Source organism: Ornithorhynchus anatinus, chromosome 8 (assembly GCF_004115215.2).
Source record: "Ornithorhynchus anatinus isolate Pmale09 chromosome 8, mOrnAna1.pri.v4, whole genome shotgun sequence".
NCBI classification, from domain to species: Eukaryota; Metazoa; Chordata; class Mammalia; order Monotremata; family Ornithorhynchidae; genus Ornithorhynchus; species Ornithorhynchus anatinus.
The window spans coordinates 57,252,337-57,270,093 of record NC_041735.1 but is presented as its reverse complement, the minus strand read 5'-3'; the positions used below and the strand labels follow the sequence as shown (position 1 = coordinate 57,270,093).

Here is a 17,757-nt window from a genome sequence, read left to right as displayed (position 1 = left end):
GATAGAGACGGTCCCTGCCCATTGACGGGCTTACAGTCTAATCGGGGGAGACGGACGGACAAAAACAATAGCAATAAATAGAATCAAGGGGATGTAAATCTCATTAATCCTCTCTTTCCCCTCTCTAGTCCATCATTCAGTCCAAATCTCCTGATGCCTCAAAATCCTCCACTGGTTTCCCATCCACCTTCACATAAAACAGAATCCTCACCACAGGCTTTAAGGCACTCAATAGGTTCTCTCCCTCCTACCTAAACCTCATGAATCTCCTACTACAACCCAACCCACTCACTCTAATCATCTAATCATCTTTGTACCTCAATCTCAATCTTCCTTGCTACCAACCCCTTGCCCACATTCTCCCAAGGATCTGAAACTCCCTCCCGACGATCCACCACTTTTCCCACCTTCAAATTCCTCCTAAAAAATCACAGCTCCAAGAGGCCTTTCCAAAGTACACCCATTAATTTTGGTATCCACCCTCTCTCCTTTGATTATAAACTTGGTTCGGTACTTTCTTAAGTACTCTGATACTCACCCCAGCCCCATAATATTTGTGTAAATATTCTTTTACTCCATTTCCCTTACCCCTAATCTATTGAACATCTGTCTCCTCCTGTAGACTGTAAGCTCCTCATGGGCAGGGACTGTTTCCACCAACTCTGTTGCACTCTATAATAATAATGATGATGATGATGGTATTTGTTAAGCGCTTACTATGTGCCAAGCACTGTTCTAAGCGCTGGGGTAGATATAAGGTAATCAGGTTGTTCCACGTGAGGCTCACAGTCCTCATGTCCATTTGACAGATGAGGTCACTGAGGCACAGAGAAGTTAAGTGACTTGCCCAGAGTCAAACAGCTGAAAAATGGCAGAGCCAGGATTAGAACCCACAACCTGACTCCCAAGCCCTTGGTCTTTCTACTAAGCCACGCTGTTCCCAACGCTTACTACAGTGCCGTGCATACAGTATGTGCTCAATAAATACCACTGATTGATTGAATTTCATTCAATCGTATTTACTGAGCGCTTACTATGTGCAGAACGCTGTACTAAGTGCTTGGAGTATACAATTCGGGAACAGATAGAGACAATCCCTGCCCAATAAATGGGCTCACAGTCTAAAAGGGAGGAAACGGACAGCAAAACAAAACAGAACAAAACAAAACAAGTAGTCTGGTGTAAATATCATCAAGATAAATAGAACCATAGATATGTACACATTATTAACAAAATAAATAGAGTAATAAATAATATACACAAATATGCGCAGTGCTATGGGGACGGGAAGGGGGAATGGGGAGGGGGGAGGAGCAGAGGGAAAGGGGGCTCAGTCTGGGAAGGCCTCCTGGAAGAGGTGAACTCTCAGTAGGGCTTTGAAGAGGGGAAGAGAGTTAGTTTGGCGGAGGTGAGAAGGGAGGGCATTCCAGGACAGCGGGATGACGTGGGCCAGGGATCAATGGCGGGAAAGGTGAGAACGAGGGGCCGTGAGGAGGTGAGCGGCAGAGAAGCGGAGTGTACGGGATGGGCAGAAGGAGAGAAGGGAGGTGAGGTAGGAGGGGGCCAGGTGATGGAGAGCTTTGAAGCCAAGAGTGAGGAGTTTTTGTTTCATGCGAAGAATTGAATTCTGACTTTATGTATCTAATGTCATGAAGTTAGGTTCTTAAATGTGTTTTCTCAGCATCTCGCAGGCACAAATGCCTAGCACAATGCTGAATTTTGATTTAAAAACTCTAACACCATTATTCCCTGCATCAGGGGAAAGCTCAAGACCTGAAGGGTGAGATGGGGCGGAAGAGCTGCTGTGTGTTAGACATTTCAGCAATTTGGTTTCATATGCATTGCACGCAATTTCTTTTTTTTCTAGAAGGGACACAATTTTGCAATCAGTCAGTTCCTGAATTATCTTTAGACTTCTATTTGTCCAACAAACTGCAAATTAGCAAGGAAATTCATTTCATTTGGACGCTTCCGTTTGGCAAAGGATGCCTTTTCAAACCTGAGTACTCCAAATTTAACTCCATCAACAGTGCACTCATTACTGGTTAGCAATATCATCTTTTTGGTGTGACTTGGTGGAAGGAGCTCGGGCCTGGGAGTCAGAGGAGTAAGAGGACCTGGGTTCTAATCCCGGCTCTGCCGCTTGCCTACCGTGTGAAACTGGGCAAGTCACTTATATTAACTTTCAATTAAATTAATTTCTCGTGCCTCTGGTTCACTGTCTGTTCTCCCTTCCGGACTGTGAGCTTCACGTGGGACAGGTACCGTACCCAACACGATTATTCCGAATATCCCTTAGTGCTCAGCACGGTGCTTGGCAAATAGCAAGCACTTAATACTACAGTGATTATCATCACTGCAGGTAGCGGTAACGTTATTCAAGATATCAGAATAAAGGACGGAGAGGCGACACTGGGTTAAACTAAAGGCTTAGTATCACTTTAATGTTATAGCCAGCAGATGGAGTGCAAAAGCCTCAGTAGGGTACAGTTAGTTCTTTCACAGTGTGTTTTCTTTCACTACACAAGTTGTTGGAGAATTCTCCGGCCCACCGCACGCCTGCCTGGATAGATTGCAATGCAGTATCAGAAGAAAACAGCGAGGGCATCAGCCCAGCTGGGTCAAGGCAGAGCAGCGTAACCTAATGGATAGAGACCGGGCCTCGGAGTCAGAAGGACCCGGGTTCTAGTCCTGGCTCCGCCACTTGTCTGCTGTGTGACCTTGGGCAAGCCACTCACTTCTCTCTGACTCACTTACCTCGTCTGTAATATGAGGATTAAGACTGTGAGCCCCATGTGGACGGGGACTGTGTCCAACTTGGTTGTCTTGGGTTCGCTCCAGTGCCTGACACATATGAAGTGCTTAACAACACCTTAAAGAACGTGGCTTAACAAATACCAGAATTATTACTATTTTTATTATTGTTTTTTATTATTGAGGTGTGGGTCCCATAATCTGAGGTTCCTCAAGAACGTAATCCCTATACTGTAGGAGACTGTGGGATTTTTTTCAACTCCTGATTATTATAATATTATTATGGTACAGTAGTAGACTTTTCCGTTAAGAATGAACTCCAGGACAACTGCCAAATGAACATGGTGTCAAGTTTTTTTTCTAGCAAAGTGCAGTATGTGAATATGTAAATTCACAGAGACACAGTTGTCCTTCAAACGCAAAGAAGTGAAAATCACCTACGGACTATTAGTTTCTGGGCAAACATCAAGGGGCATTTAAAAGGCTATACTTCTACTCCAGTAATTTCACTTTTTCTATCATGAACATGTGAGCCTCATGTGGGACAATCTGATTATCCTGTATCTACCCCAGCATTTAGCACAGTGCTCTGCACATAGCAAGCACTTAACAGATACCGACATAATTATTATACAGGCAAAAATTTTGGGGGTGGGTAGAGGAAGAGGATAGACATGGGGGTGGTGAATACTGTTCAGAGCTTAAGGCACATGGATTGCCTCAGATTTTCAAGTCTGTCTTGAAATGGTAACTGGATTTCAATGTTTAGAGATTTCTTTTTCTCCTCACAAAATTAAAACTGGACTCCTGACCTAGGTGGTCTTGGAGACCCAAACGACTCTTTAGCCTTGTGGGTGAACGCACTCTGGAATAAACAGCAGCATGCCCACGCCCTCCCCTCCCCTCCGCCCCCCTCGGCCTGCTGCTCGAAAATGCCCTGAGACCCAGGACTCGTTTTCCCTGCTGCGTCGGGGGTAATGCTGAGTCTTAAGGAAATGGTACCAGGTGCAGGATGAAAGAGAAGCTCGGTGCCCATTTTTCAGGAGGGGCCCTCAGTCAGGGTCCTCTGCGCCTGCTCTATGTCAGAAGTTTGATTCAAAATAATCCACCGGTGGGGTGATTTTCTAAGAACTGAAAATACTTCTACCACAAGGGGGACATCTTATATTCTCAATGACTCGGTTCTCAGGAGAAATTGAGATACCATTTCTTTACGGTCTTCTCTGCAGATCAGATGAAAGCAAACACACACACTCCCTCCTAAATCCCCCCCCAAATAATCCCAGGGGTCAGAAGGCCTAAATTAATCCGGCTCATCTCCGAGCCCTTCCTGACGGGAGTTAGAAGTGCCAGCTCCCATGAGGCAGCCACGTTTACCTTTATGAAATTCACTTTGCAGTGGCAACTCTCATCGTTCTGATTCTTGATGATAATCTCTCCATAGTGTTCAATCCATCTCTGTCCACTTAAGATGTTGTGGATGCAAGAAGTCACTTTATTCCACTCAAAATGATCGCCAAAACTTTAAAGAGAATTCAAAACAACTTTCTCAACCAGCTAGCAATGAGTGAAAATAACCAAGATTACATTATAAAGTAAAATCCCCGAGGTACTTCTTATACCACCTCTAAAATAATAAAGCATTTTGGTGTCCATTTACCCATAATCACAAAAACCACCTACAGTTCTTTTAGGTCAAATGCCTGTCCAGGTTCCAGGACCCAGGCTGAGCGAGTGATCTACTACCCATCCAGATATCACAAATAATTACGGTGATGATGATGATGATATCTGTTAAGCGCTTACTATGTACCGAGCACTGTTCTAAGCACTGGGGTAGCTGCAAGGTAATCAGGTTGTCCCACGTGGAGCTCACAGTCTTAATCTTCATTTTACAGATGAGGTAACTGAGGCACAGAGAAGTTAAGTGACTTGCCCAAGGTCACACAGCTGAAAAAATGGCAGAGCCGGGATTAGAACCCATGACCTCTGACTCCCATGCCCGGGCTCACGCGGCTGCTGCATTATTTGTTAACATCTTACTATGTGCCAGACACCGTACTCAGTGCTGGGGGAGATAAAAGATAATCAGGTTGGAAACAGTACCTGTCCGCACAGGCTCACAATCTATTCCCCATTTGACAGATGAGGTAACTGAGGCCCAGACAGTCAAGTGATTTTCCCCAGGTCACACAGCAGACAAGTGGAGGAGTCGGGATTGGAACCCAGGTCCTTCTGACAGCCAGGCCCATGATCCATCCACTGGGTCGCACTCCTGGGGGAGTGTGTGTGTGTAGGGGAAATGCGGGGCACAGCACTTGAGGGACAACCAAGCCCAAGAGGATGTACTGACAAGGGTTCAGGGTTCAAAAGAGTGCCAGGACCTAGGGATGGAAAAAAGCCAGAAGCAACCTGTAGAAAAACAGAATTCGGAGGTGCCTGAAACTCTGGTATAACATGAATGGCTGTGGAGTCACAACTCTCAGTGGAAAGAGCCCGGGCTTGGGAGTCAGAGGTCATGGGTTCAAATCCCGGCTCTGCCACTTGTCAGCTGTGTGATGGTGGGCAAGTCACTTAACTTCTCTGGGCCTCAGTTCCCTCATCTGTAAAATGGGGATTAAAATTGTGAGCCTTATGTGAGAATCTGATTCCCCTGTATCTACCCCAGCGCTTACAACAGTGCTCTGCACATAGTAAATGCTTAACAAATCCCAAAATTATTATTATTGTTAATTATTTAATAATAATGTTGGTATTTGTTAGCCGCTTACATGTGCTTAACATAAGAAAAGAGATAATTAGGTCAGGCACAGTCCTTGCCTCACAAGGGAATCACAGTCTAAAGGGGAGGGAGACCACGTATTTAATCTTCATTTTACAGAAGAGAAAACTGAGACCCAGAGAATTTAAATGACTTGCCCAAGGTCACACAGTAGCAAGCGGTAGAGCCAGTATTAGAACCCAGGTCCCCCTGACTTCCAAGCCTCAACAGTGGATAGAGCATGGGCCTGGGAACCAGAAGGACCTGGGTTCTAGTCCCAGCTCTACCATTTGACTGCTGTGTGACCTTGGGCAAGTCACTTCACTTCTCTGTGCCTCAGTTACCTCATCTGTATAATGGGGATTAAGACTGTGAGCCCCACGTGGGACGGAGACTGCGTCCAACCTGATAACCCTGTCTCTACCCCAGCGCTTAGAACAGTGCTTGGCACATAGTAAGTGTTGAACAAATACTATAATTATTATTACTCTTTCCACTGGGCCACGCTGCTTCTCACCGGCATTTCTTCCCATTAAGGGAATTCCTGGGTGAGAGACACTGGGACCAATACTGCCATTCTTAATTCCACACAGAGGGACAGCTCACCAGAATGGGAAGAACCAGGGAAACGTATCTCCAGATATACACACGAGAGCAAGATAACCTGATGATGCCCAACTGTGACTGCATCGAGACAACAACTCTGTCCCTTCGGATCCAGATTTTCGGCCCAGAAACGTACTGTCACACTTGGAAGACTTACCTTGGCAGAGTCACGTGGGTGGTACCAATTGGAACGATTTCCATAGATTTGCCCCAAAATTTGTTTTTCCACCTCACATCTGAAACGAAGCACGTAACGTTACACATTCAGAAGGAAAGACGAGTCAGCTAAAGAGTTTACCATCTGATTAATAAGGATTTCTCCTGGCAGAACTACATTTCTACAGGGCTTCCTGATTTCATGGTGTACTCTCCCTAGTACTTAGTACAATGCTCCGCACGTAGTAGGCGCTCAATGAATACGACTGATTCTCTAAATGGTTCCGAGACTGCCGACTCCGACCCAGTACATCTGGCTTCTTCCCGCCAGGTAAACTGACCTATGTCCCAGGTTTAGTAGACGGCCAGGCGGGATTACAAACAAAGGGGTCCTGAAATGAAGACCACCCCAGGACCCAACCACCTTCACGTGGAGGTGGATGACTGGATGACCCGATGACTGGACGACCCCCAAATGGCTGCCGTAGAGTGTACTGAAATGGCGTGCTCAGAAGTCCCATCAACGGGAGGGAGACTAAAAGGATGCTGCGGAGTCCCGCCTCGGAAACGGCAGCCCGGCCACAGTGTCAGCTGGAGGACAAGAAAAGAAGTCTTGCCGCTCTCCTGCCTGGGCACCACCCACACCAGACCAGCTTGCTTTTCTGTAGTCAACCTCTCCTCTCTCTTCAGTACAAAGGCAGGAAACTCGGATCAAAGAAACAACCCTCCCCGCATGATTGTGAGATGCATTTCCTGAGCTGCAGAACCGTGCTATCGACTTGCACATGTGAAAATTGAAACGGGGCTATTAGAGGCCATAGGTCAGCAGGCAGAAATAGCATGGTCTAGGGGATAGAGCGCAGACCTAAGAGTCAGAAGGACCTGCGTTCTACTCCCAGCTCCATCACTTGTCTGCTGTGTGATCTTCGCTTCTCTGTGACTCAGTCGCCTCATCTGTAAAATGGGGATTTAGACTGTGAGCCCCGTGCAGGACATGGACGGTGTCCAATCTGACTGGCTTTATTTATCCCAGCACTTAGTACAGTGCCTGGCACATGGTAAGCGTTTAACAGATACCAGAATTATTATTATTATTGTTAATTGTTCTCTGAACAGGGGCACTGTGTCTCCACAAGGAGAAAATTTCAGATCCCCACAGCACTGCTAATGAGGTCACCAAGATCTCCACGTCTAATTTAATTTAATCCTCGAGGATGGGATTACAATCCCTTCAGGTTTTCACTCTCACCGTTTTCACAGGCATCCAAATCCCTCTCCTCTACGTACATAACTTTAGGCCCGACCGAGACTGGCACTGGCAGCGTGGCTCAGTGGAAAGAGCCTGGGCTTGGGAGTCAGAGGTCATGGGTTCGAATCCCGACTCTGCCACTTGTCAGCTGTGTGACTGTGGGCGAGTCACTTAATTTCTTTGTGCCTCAGTTACCTCATCTGGAAAATGAGGATGAAGACTGTGAGCCTCATGTGGGACTACCTGATTACCCTGCATCTAACCCAGCACTTAGAACAGTGCTCTGCACATAGTAAGCGCTTAACAAATACCAACTTTAAACGGAAGCCTCCTGCTTCACGGTGGAAGGAGAGATCGGCTAAAAGATCCACCCAAATTCCACAGACCCAGTACCAAACCCAATACCAAAGGCTGCTTTGAGACTCCGACCACCCGGGATATAGATTTTCACCATTTGCGATGACAACCATTTTCTCCCCACACAAAGAAAAGGAATCACCATATCCTATATAGGAAAGGAAGATGACAGTTAAGGGTCATCACCCTCGGTCAGCACCCTTTCCCCATCTCACTCTTCTCTCATCAGAAGCCCAGGTGGGTTATTTTAACAAAACATTAGTGTTTATGGGAAGAGAAGGCAAACTTTGGCAGAGGGGTGAGGGGCAGGAAAGGGGGGGAATTCCATTAGTCTGTGGCTTCCCCAAGGCCCACCAGATGCGGTCTGAGGCCCTCCACGGTGAACAAGACTCTTTGTTCATTTTGTTCACTTCTCTGAAGGGTTCGGAGAAGAAGGGAGAGGGGTTACAGGCTTACAGGAGGAACTTGGAGGAGTGAAGCGGAGGTAACATTAACCAAAACTCCAGGCTGCTGTGTAGGCTGAGTATATATTTTCAGTTACTTTCCTAAAGACAAATTTAATCTTGTACCAGTAAAATACCAATTTCGATTCAGAAATAATTGCCTGGGACTTCAAACTGTGCAAATTATCTACTGGAGCACGGGAGCTGGGAGACTGGACTTGCCTGGAGTCCTAACGATCTGAGCTAACGACTGATCTCTCGGAGACGGTGGGTGCTAGGCAGAAAATGCAGTTTGTGTGGAAATCGAGGGCAGCGCAAGATACGTTAACACCTTACCTTGCCAGAACACAAAATTTTTAGACTCAGCATGACACGCAGATATTGGTGGATGATGGCTGACCTGTCAAACAAGAGATAAAGATACATCATCATCTTAAGTGCCTTTGAATTTACTGGACCTTTTTCCACGAATGGTACATGGACATTTAGAAATGCGAGTTGGGTTCTCTAAACTACAGTGTGTCCTCAAGAGGGTGCTACTAAGATGGAAATACTTAAGCCGGTTACTAAGAAGAAAAAAATAAAAGCGGATAAAGTGCTTTCTTCACGGCGAGGTAGAGGGGAGAAAAGGTACGAGAATGTTGAAGATGTCTATATTTTTTTACAAAATAAATGCCAAATATGTGCAAAGGTTGTTGATTCTTAGAGTCTTACAGCCCAATAGCTTATTTCGGTCCCCGCAAAACCATTTTAGAAAACACCCCACCAAAGTAGGCAGAATCTTAGTGATCTATGCAACCCTGAGAACTACTATATTGGGTGGGTCTTATTGGTCTCTTGGGTTTGAAAACTCAACCACACAAACTTCCTTTGTGTTAATTCTTGGTAGTATTGCCGAGTTTGAATGGAAAAATAGGTGAAACAGCTACGCTTTTGACCTTCATCTTCCCAACCCCCCGTCCTTTAAACAACAAAAATAAAAGCGAACATAAAAATCCTACAACTCAGAATATGACAATATGACAAAGGGGCATCACATAATTACTGAAGAAACATTCATTCACTCAATCGTATTTATTGAGACCTTACTGTGTGCAAAGCACTGTACTAAGTGCTTGGGAGAGTACAATATAACAACAGACACAATCCCTGCCCTTAATGAGCTCATAGTCTAGAGGGGGAGACAGATATTAATATAAATAACAAATAAATAAATCACAGATATCTATCTATCTATCTATCTATCTATCTATCTATCTATCTATCTATCTATCTATCTATCTATCTATCTATGTGCTGTGGGGATGAGAGGGAGGGTGAATGAAGGGAGCAAGCCAGGGAGACACAGAAGAGAGTAGAAGAGGAGAAGAGGGAAGTCAGGGAAGGCTTCTTGGAAGAGATGTGCTTCTTTGTGGAAACAGTAGCAAGCATCTCTGACTTTAACTGCCCCTCAAATTTGGATGTTAACAAATGATTTCCACAAATGAGCAATTATATCCAGCATCAGATAAGCCTCCACAAAGATGATGAAAATACTGGGGTATTTTCTAGCTTTAAAAATTGATTAAATTTCTATGAAATTTAAGAACAAGCAACTGTTCACTTATCTCCTCTTGATCTTCAAAAGTTCAAATCCTGGCAGGGTAGACATAATCATCTAATTCTTTAGAACTCGATTAATCTTAAGAAGTGGCAAGTTATCAACAATACTGTAAATTCCATCTTACTTGAACTATTACTTATTTCAACTACTAATAATTATGCTATTTATTTAGGACTGACTTAGAGTGCCACGACATTTTAAGTGTTGAAGTAGATAAGAGATAAATCAGATTACCTAGTCCTTGTCCCACAAGGAACTCACAGGCTAAGAGGTAAAAAGGAGAAATATCAATCAATATATCAATAATATTTGAATGCTTATTCTGTGCAGAACACTGAACTAAGTGCTTAGAAGAACACGTCAGAGTAAAAACTCATCCTCACTTTACCACTGCAGAAACTGAGTCACAGAGAGATAAAGTGACTTGCCCAAGATCAAACAGCAGGCTATTGGCAGAGCTGGGACAGGTCTCTAATAATAATAATAATAATGTTGGAATTTGTTAAGCACTTACTATGTGCAGAGCACTGTTCTAAGCACTGGGGCAGATACAGGGTAATCAGGTTGTCCCATGTGAGGCTCACGGTTAATCCCCATTTTACAGATGAGGTAACTGAGGCACAGAGAAGTTAAGTGACTTGCCCACAGTCACACAGCTGACAAGCAGCAGATCTGGGATTCCAACCCATGAACTCTGACTCCCAAGCCTGGGTTCTTTCCACTGAGCCACGCTGATCCCCATACTCTTTCCCAGTTAAACTTCGCATAATATCTCGTCTCCCTCTTCCCCACTCTATTTCAACCACATTATAGTCAGTCAACCTAACACTAAGTCATTGGCATTCAATGAGTGCTTACTGTATGCCAAGCACTGTATTAAGCATTTGGGAGGATACAATACAATAGGGTAGGTAGATATGATGCTACAGATGTTTGATAGCTAATAAAGTCTCTTGATATGGAAACCGCGACCAATACGCTGGGGCTTTAAGTCTTGTCTTATGCCGTCGAGTCGTTTCCGACCCACGGTGATACTGTGGACACATCTCTCCCGGAACGCCCCACTCTCCATCTGCAATCATTCTGGTAGTGTATCCATAGAGTTTTCTTGGTAAAAATCTGGAAGTGGTTTATCATTGCCTCCTTCCAATCAGCAAACTCGAGTCTCCGCCCTCGACTGTCTCCCATGCCGCTGCTGCCCAGCACGGGTGAGTTTTGACTTGTAGAAGATTGTCTTCCACTCGCTAGCCACTGCCCAAGCTAGGAATGGAATGGGTAGGCCTATGCTTGACTCTCCCTCCCAGAGCCGAGACTGGTGGAGGGGTGAGCTTTAAGAGGGCCTACTTTAAATATACCACCCAGTGAATACTTCCAATCAATCAATACACTAGTCTGTTTTAATACTTGATTCTATTTATTGCTATTGCTATTGTTCTTGTCTGTCCGTCTCCCCCGATTAGACTGTAAATCCGTCAAAGGGAAGGGACTGTATGTGTTACCGATTTGTACATTCCAAGCGCTTAGTACAGTGCTCTGCACATAGTAAGTGCTCAATAAATACTATTGAATGAATATTAGAGACTCTTGATGGATGACATGAGGTTCTTTTTCCCCCTATCAAAAAGTCCTGGAATTTTTCATTGTAACCACTAGCATTTCCTGGATGTCACTATGTAGGGAAGGAATTTCATAAGATAGCAGAGGGAATGCTTGCCCCAGGACTGCTGAGTTTGGGACGGAAGGATGGTGGAAGGGAGGCTACTGAGGTAATGGGAAGCTCAAGGTAGCTGCTTCAAGGTAGTTCTCCCACGAAGAACATCTTTAAAGTCACCGCGAAGATGAAGGAACCCTGAAAGCCTCTTTGGACTTCTACATTGTGGATGTGAAGTATCAGGCCTAGGACCTGGAATTACTTCCATCTGTGGGCAGGGAATGAGTCTGTTTGTTGTTACGCCGTCATAACAATAATAATAATGGTATTTGTTATACGCTTATTATCTGCCAAGCACTGTTCTAAGCACTGGGGCAGATACAATGTAAGCAGGTTGTTCCACGTGGGGCTCACGGTTTTAATCCCCATTTTACAGATGAGGTAACTGAGGCCCAGAGAAGTTAAGTGACTTGCCCAAAGTCACATAGCAGACAAGTGGAGGAGCTGGGATTAGAACCCATGACCTGTATGAGACTGTTCTCTCCCAAGACCTTGGTACAGTGCTTGGCACACAATAAATATGATCAAATGAATAAATGAATGGAACCACAAACTCAAAGGGCACTTGACATTTAAAGCTCCACCATCCCCCACTTCTTCTTCCTGCCTCACTCTCAAGTTACTCATGATACAGTGGGAGAGAGGAAAGCCAGTACAATCAGTCAAATTTGTTTATTTTTAAAATGGTATCTGTTAAGCACTTAATATCTAACAGACACTGTAGTAAGCACTGGAGTAGATACAAGCTAATCAGGTTGGACCCAGGCCAGGTCCCACGTGGGGCTCACAGTTTTAACTCCAATCCTACAGATGAGTGACCGGAGACCCAGAGAAGTGACTTAACCAAGGCCACCCAGCAGACAAGTAGCAGAGTCAGGATTAGAAGAACCCAGGTCCTTCAGACTCCTTAAACCCATGCTGTAACCATTACGCCATGAGAGCTTACATGCGCAGAACACTGTCCTAAGCGCTTGTGAGAGGACAATATAAGAGTTGGTAGGTACGTTCCCTGAACACAAGAAGCTTACAGTCTGGAGGGGTTTATGTGGAACTTTACATCCTGGGGTTTAGATACAGTTGTTTGTCCCCTGATACTTCTATTTTTCACCTGTTCCTTTTATAGAGATACTCTGTTCCTGCAGAAAAACTCCAAATCCAATATTTGTTTATTTGCAACAAAATACAGGGGGTTTCTGTGGGATTTGTGTTCTTGAAGAACCTGGGGTTTTGGGGAAAGTGGCATTATAATAACCATTGCTTCGGTGGGCAGCATGGCATCTTGGATAGAGGACGGGCCTGGGAGTCAGAAGGTCATGGGTTCTAATCCCAGCTCTGCCACCTGTCTGCTGTGCGGCCTTGGGCAAGTCACTTCACTTCTCTGGGCCTCAGTTCCCTCATCTGTAAAATGGGGATTAAGACTGTGAGCCCCATATGCACAAGCTGATTACCCCAGCACTTAGAACAGTGCTTGGCACAGAGAAAGCGCTTAATAAATACTATTATAAAAAAAAAAATGGGTTTGGAATAGAAGGCTCAGAGAGACCATCTTGACTGGCACTTTTCATTACAAATGCCTATTATATTACTATTATGGCCACCACTAGTGGAATGCTTCATATCTTTGCCACTCATTGCTATTTTGCTGCACTAAATTCAGTGTACTTGCAAGTACGCAAAGAAACCAGAGTTTCTCTGTAAGACTGAGACAGAGGCTGGCAAATGTACCAGCTGTTCCTATATCCAATCTGTTTGTGCCATCTTGTGGACCGGGGGCTCGTGTGGCCAAAAGAGCATTCTCTAATTCTTCCATTGTACGCTGAAAACGCTCACTAGAGCAGAACTGGATATACTCTATCCAGTATCCACTTTTATATAAAGCAGTGTGTTCCTTTGATCCCGGATTTACTGAGCTTTCTTTTGATTTCCGTCCCATTGTGGAGTCGGCAAAGAGTTCTTTCACAGTCAAGAGTTCTCATATACCGACAAGAGCCTTCTCAACCTCTCTCCACCACACTTGACTTTTTAGAGGCATTTTAAGGGGGAAGGAGCTGACGAATGAATCATGACATTCACACAACTGGAAAACTCCCTTTCTCGATCTGATGTATAGTCAGCCATCTGACCACCACGCTCTTTGTTTAACCGATAATGTTGTCTACAGAGATATCAGAATATTTTCAACTATTTCAAGTCATGTGACTCCATCAACATTCTATTGCACCCTCAATGCCAAAAGGGATAAACAGATTACTGTTTCAGTATGGCTTATGCCTGGGGTCTATTATTTCTTATGTGGTCTTGGGATAGATTCATTGTTGGAAAAGAAATAATGTATCAGCAGCTGACATCTCTGAAATGAAAGCAACAAAAACCCTCTGTTCTACCAATGTTTCTTCAGTCTACTACTGGTTATACTTGAATACCTCCAGTCCTCCTTTGACCTTATTATTACTTTTTTTTTTTTTAAAGGGTAAAGTTTAATTTTTTTCACTGATTAACAGAGGTACTCTATTCTCCCCACTTCTAGACCGTGAGCCCGTTGTTGGGTACGGAATGTCTCTGTTGCCAAATTGTACTTTCCAAGCGCTTAGTACAGTGCTCTGCACACAGTAAGCATAAGCTTCCTTGAATTGAATTCCTTCAGGAAAACACTCCGCCCATTATGGGAGACATTAACTACCTTGGAGACAGTAGGCAAGGGCATATGTGTTCAGTGCTCCTAAATGAGTAATTGTGAGAGGAATGGGGCCCAACCGATAGAGTGAGGAGAAAGACACAGAAAAGTCCCGGAGTCTATCAGCATTTGAATTACTCCATTCACCTTTACTGACAACTGTCAACTGTCCACATTAATGGGAGATCAGACTAGCTCAGGATGAAAATAAAATGCCAGATAATCAACAAACCCAAGCCTGACCTCAAGAACTACAGCCCGGGGGGAGGAGGGGAGACAGGGGAAAGAGTGAGGGGCACATTACCACCCAAGAGTGCTAACGCAGGGATGTTTACAGCTTAAATCCTACTTTTTTTTTAAAGGTATCTGTAAAGCTCTTACTATGTGCCAGCCACTTCACTTTATTATGTGCCAGCCATTGTACTAAGCCTCGGGGTAGATACAGACTTATCAGGTAGGGCACAGTTCATATCCCACAAGGGGCTCACAGTCTTAATCCCCATTTTACAGATAAGGTCACTGAGGCACAGAGAATTTAAGTGACTTGCCCATGGTCATACAGCAGAGCGGTAGAGTGGGAATTAGAACCCAGGTCCGTCTGACTCCTAGACCCGGGCTCAATTCACTAGGCCACGCTGCTTCTCAACTTCTACTGCTTGTACAAAACACTCAGGTCACAAAATTAGCGTGGCTCAGTGGAAAGAGCATGGGTTTGGGAGTCAGAGGTCGTGGGTTCTAATCCTGACTCTGCCACTTGTCAGCTGTGTGACTTTGGGCAAGTCACTTCACTTCTCTGGGCCTCAGTTCCCTCATCGGTAAAATGGGGATGAAGACTGTTAGCCTCACGTGGGACAAGCTGATTACCCTTATCTACCCCAGCGCTTAGAACAGTGCTCGGCACAAAGTAAGCACTTAACAGCTACCAACATTATTATTATTATAATTGGGGTGGTGACTAAAGGAATGTCAGCAAAGGTTTTGACATACCTGGATGAAATGATAAGCTGAATGTGTTATTACTAAGGTATTTACATGGTTCTTTGGTGCCTCAAAGTAAATCCCCTCACACCTATGCAAAAGCTCTTTGGTAATAATAATAATGATAATAATAGTGGTATTTGTTAAAGCGCTTACTATGTGCCAGTCACTCTACTAATCACTGGGGTGGATATAAGCAAATCGAGTTGGATTTTAGCCTTTGCTGTTCTAACTCCAGCGCTTTGAACAATGCTCGACACACAAGTGCTTAATTAAATGTGCCCAGCACTGTTCTAAGCGCTGGGCTATATACAAGGTTATCAGGTTGGACGCAGTGCCTATCCCACATGGGGCTCACAGTCTTAATCCCCATTTTACAGATGAGGGAACTGAGGGCCAGAGAAGTGAAGTGATTTGCCCAAGGTCACACACAGCACACAAATCGCGGAGGCGGGGCTGTAACCAATGACCCTCAGACTCCTATGCTCATGTTCTATCCACTATGCCATGCTGCTTATCATAATAATGATAATAATAGTCACCACTCCATTCCCTCTCTCTGACTTGCTATTCCCAAACCCAGCAATCTAAGAGTGGGACAGGAATTTTTCATTTTCAGGCTGTGTACTTTTACCCTGCCACTGACTTCATCTTCCCTTAATCCCATGATCCATTTTCTGGGATAAAAATATAAATACGGAAACTGCTTTTTGCAGCAAAATCCTCAGACTTCATCCAAAACCACTGGGGACTTTTTGAATAGTGGATCGACTAGCTCCCTCTACTACTCCACTGTTTTCTTATAACGTCTCACTGGGTCCAGATTGTCAGCTATAGTTTTATGTTATTTTTAACCTCCATTTCTCATGTTGGTACATACATTTCCATGGGAACAGAATCACACATCTCTCCCGTTTAAGTCTTTTTTAAGTCGGATATTTTAATAACCCAGTCAAATTTGATCCAAATTTAATTTACCCCTTTAATACATTCCATACACCAAGTACAGCGTGCAGAATTTTTACTTCTTACTTGTTTGTCTCCCAAAAGGAGCATATCTGAAGGTCTTCTGAATCACGCACAAAGTTCTTTAACTCACCCCAAAGTGGCTCAAAGCCATGGCCGCTTTGGTCGAAACCTTCATTCTAAAAAAGCTATTTTCTTCTCCTTCCTGCAACATGAAGCCATTTGTGGAGGGTATAAAGAACAGAAAACTAGTAGGCGGAGAGAATGATAATTTTAGCATGGGAGAGAATCCTCCTATTTTCCAGATTGTGACATGTCTGTGAATTTAGAAAGGAATGACTGAACGCCCAGATCTGATCGTCTTATATCTACCCCAGCACTTGGGAGAGCTTGGCACATAGTGGGTGCTTAGAAAAAGCCACCGCTTTTACTGTTTTTAGGCTGGGTTTAGGGCTTGTGTCCAGAGTGAATGTGCCAAACCTCAGCCTTGCTTGGATCGACTGCCTATACTACATCAGCCTCCTCGCCGACCCCTCTGGCTCCTGAATCTTCCCTCTCCATTCCATGCTTCACTCTGCAGCCCGGATGATTTTTTGTAGAAGAAAAAAAATTCAGTCCATGTCTCCCCACTCCTCAAAAATCTCCAGTGGTTGCCCATCCAACTTTGCATCCAACAGAAACTCCTTACCATCGGCTTTAATTTGTTCATCCATCTCTGCATCAAAAAGAAACTCCTTACCGTCGGCTAAAAGGTAACCATCTCTCCGCCTCCCGCCTTCCCTCTCTGATCTCCTACTCCAACACAAACTGTCCACTTTGCCTAACACAAACCTACTCACTAGACATCAAACCTTTTTTTCCACTGCTGATCCCTTGTCCATTTCCTCCCTCTGCCCTGGAGCTCCCTCCTCCATCACAGCTATATCCCTCCCGCCTACCTTCGAAATCACACCTCCTCCAAAAGACCTCCCCTAAGGAAAGCCTTTCTTTCCCTATTTGCTCTCCCTTTTCACATCACCTATGCACTTGAATCTGTACCTCTTAGACACTTGATATTAACTCCACCCTAGCCCCACAATGCTTAGTAGAAATACAGATAATGATAACAGTTAAAGTTTTTACCAAATGCTTAGTATGTGCCAAGCATGGTCCCATAAGGAGCTCACACTCTAAGAGGCACGGAGTGCAAATCTCTGTTTTATAGATGGGGAAATTAAGGCACAGGGAGATTAAGGGACAAGCCCATGGTCATGTCAGCAAGCCAGTGGCAGAGTTGAGTCTATAACTATGGTTTCCTAAAACCCAGGGCTCATGCTCTTTCCACTAACCCACACTGCCCCCAGGGTGGTGAGCCAGAATGCCAGTGTCTCTGTCCCTGCAAGAACGTAGTATTCATGGGTGGAGAAGCAGCGTGGCTCAGTGGAAAGAGCACGGGCTTTCGAGTCAGGGCTCATGAGTTCGAATCCCAGCTCTGCCATTTGTCGGCTGTGTGACTGTGG

The 17,757-nt window shown here is 44.6% G+C and overlaps 1 protein-coding gene across 4 annotated transcripts in view; it reads right to left on the bottom strand.

Moving 5' to 3' along the window:
- Window positions 1–17,757, bottom strand: part of OSBPL3 (oxysterol binding protein like 3) — a 141,684-nt gene that overhangs the window by 11,965 nt on the left and 111,962 nt on the right. For all 4 annotated transcript variants that reach the window (XM_007667342.4, XM_029070997.2, XM_029070996.2 and 1 more), the window contains 3 exons: window positions 8,663–8,726; window positions 6,279–6,357; window positions 4,132–4,276 (listed from right to left, as the gene is read on the bottom strand). In XM_007667342.4, coding sequence (XP_007665532.2) covers window positions 4,132–4,276; window positions 6,279–6,357; window positions 8,663–8,726 — 288 coding nt within the window. The remainder of the gene's footprint in view (window positions 1–4,131; window positions 4,277–6,278; window positions 6,358–8,662; window positions 8,727–17,757) is intronic.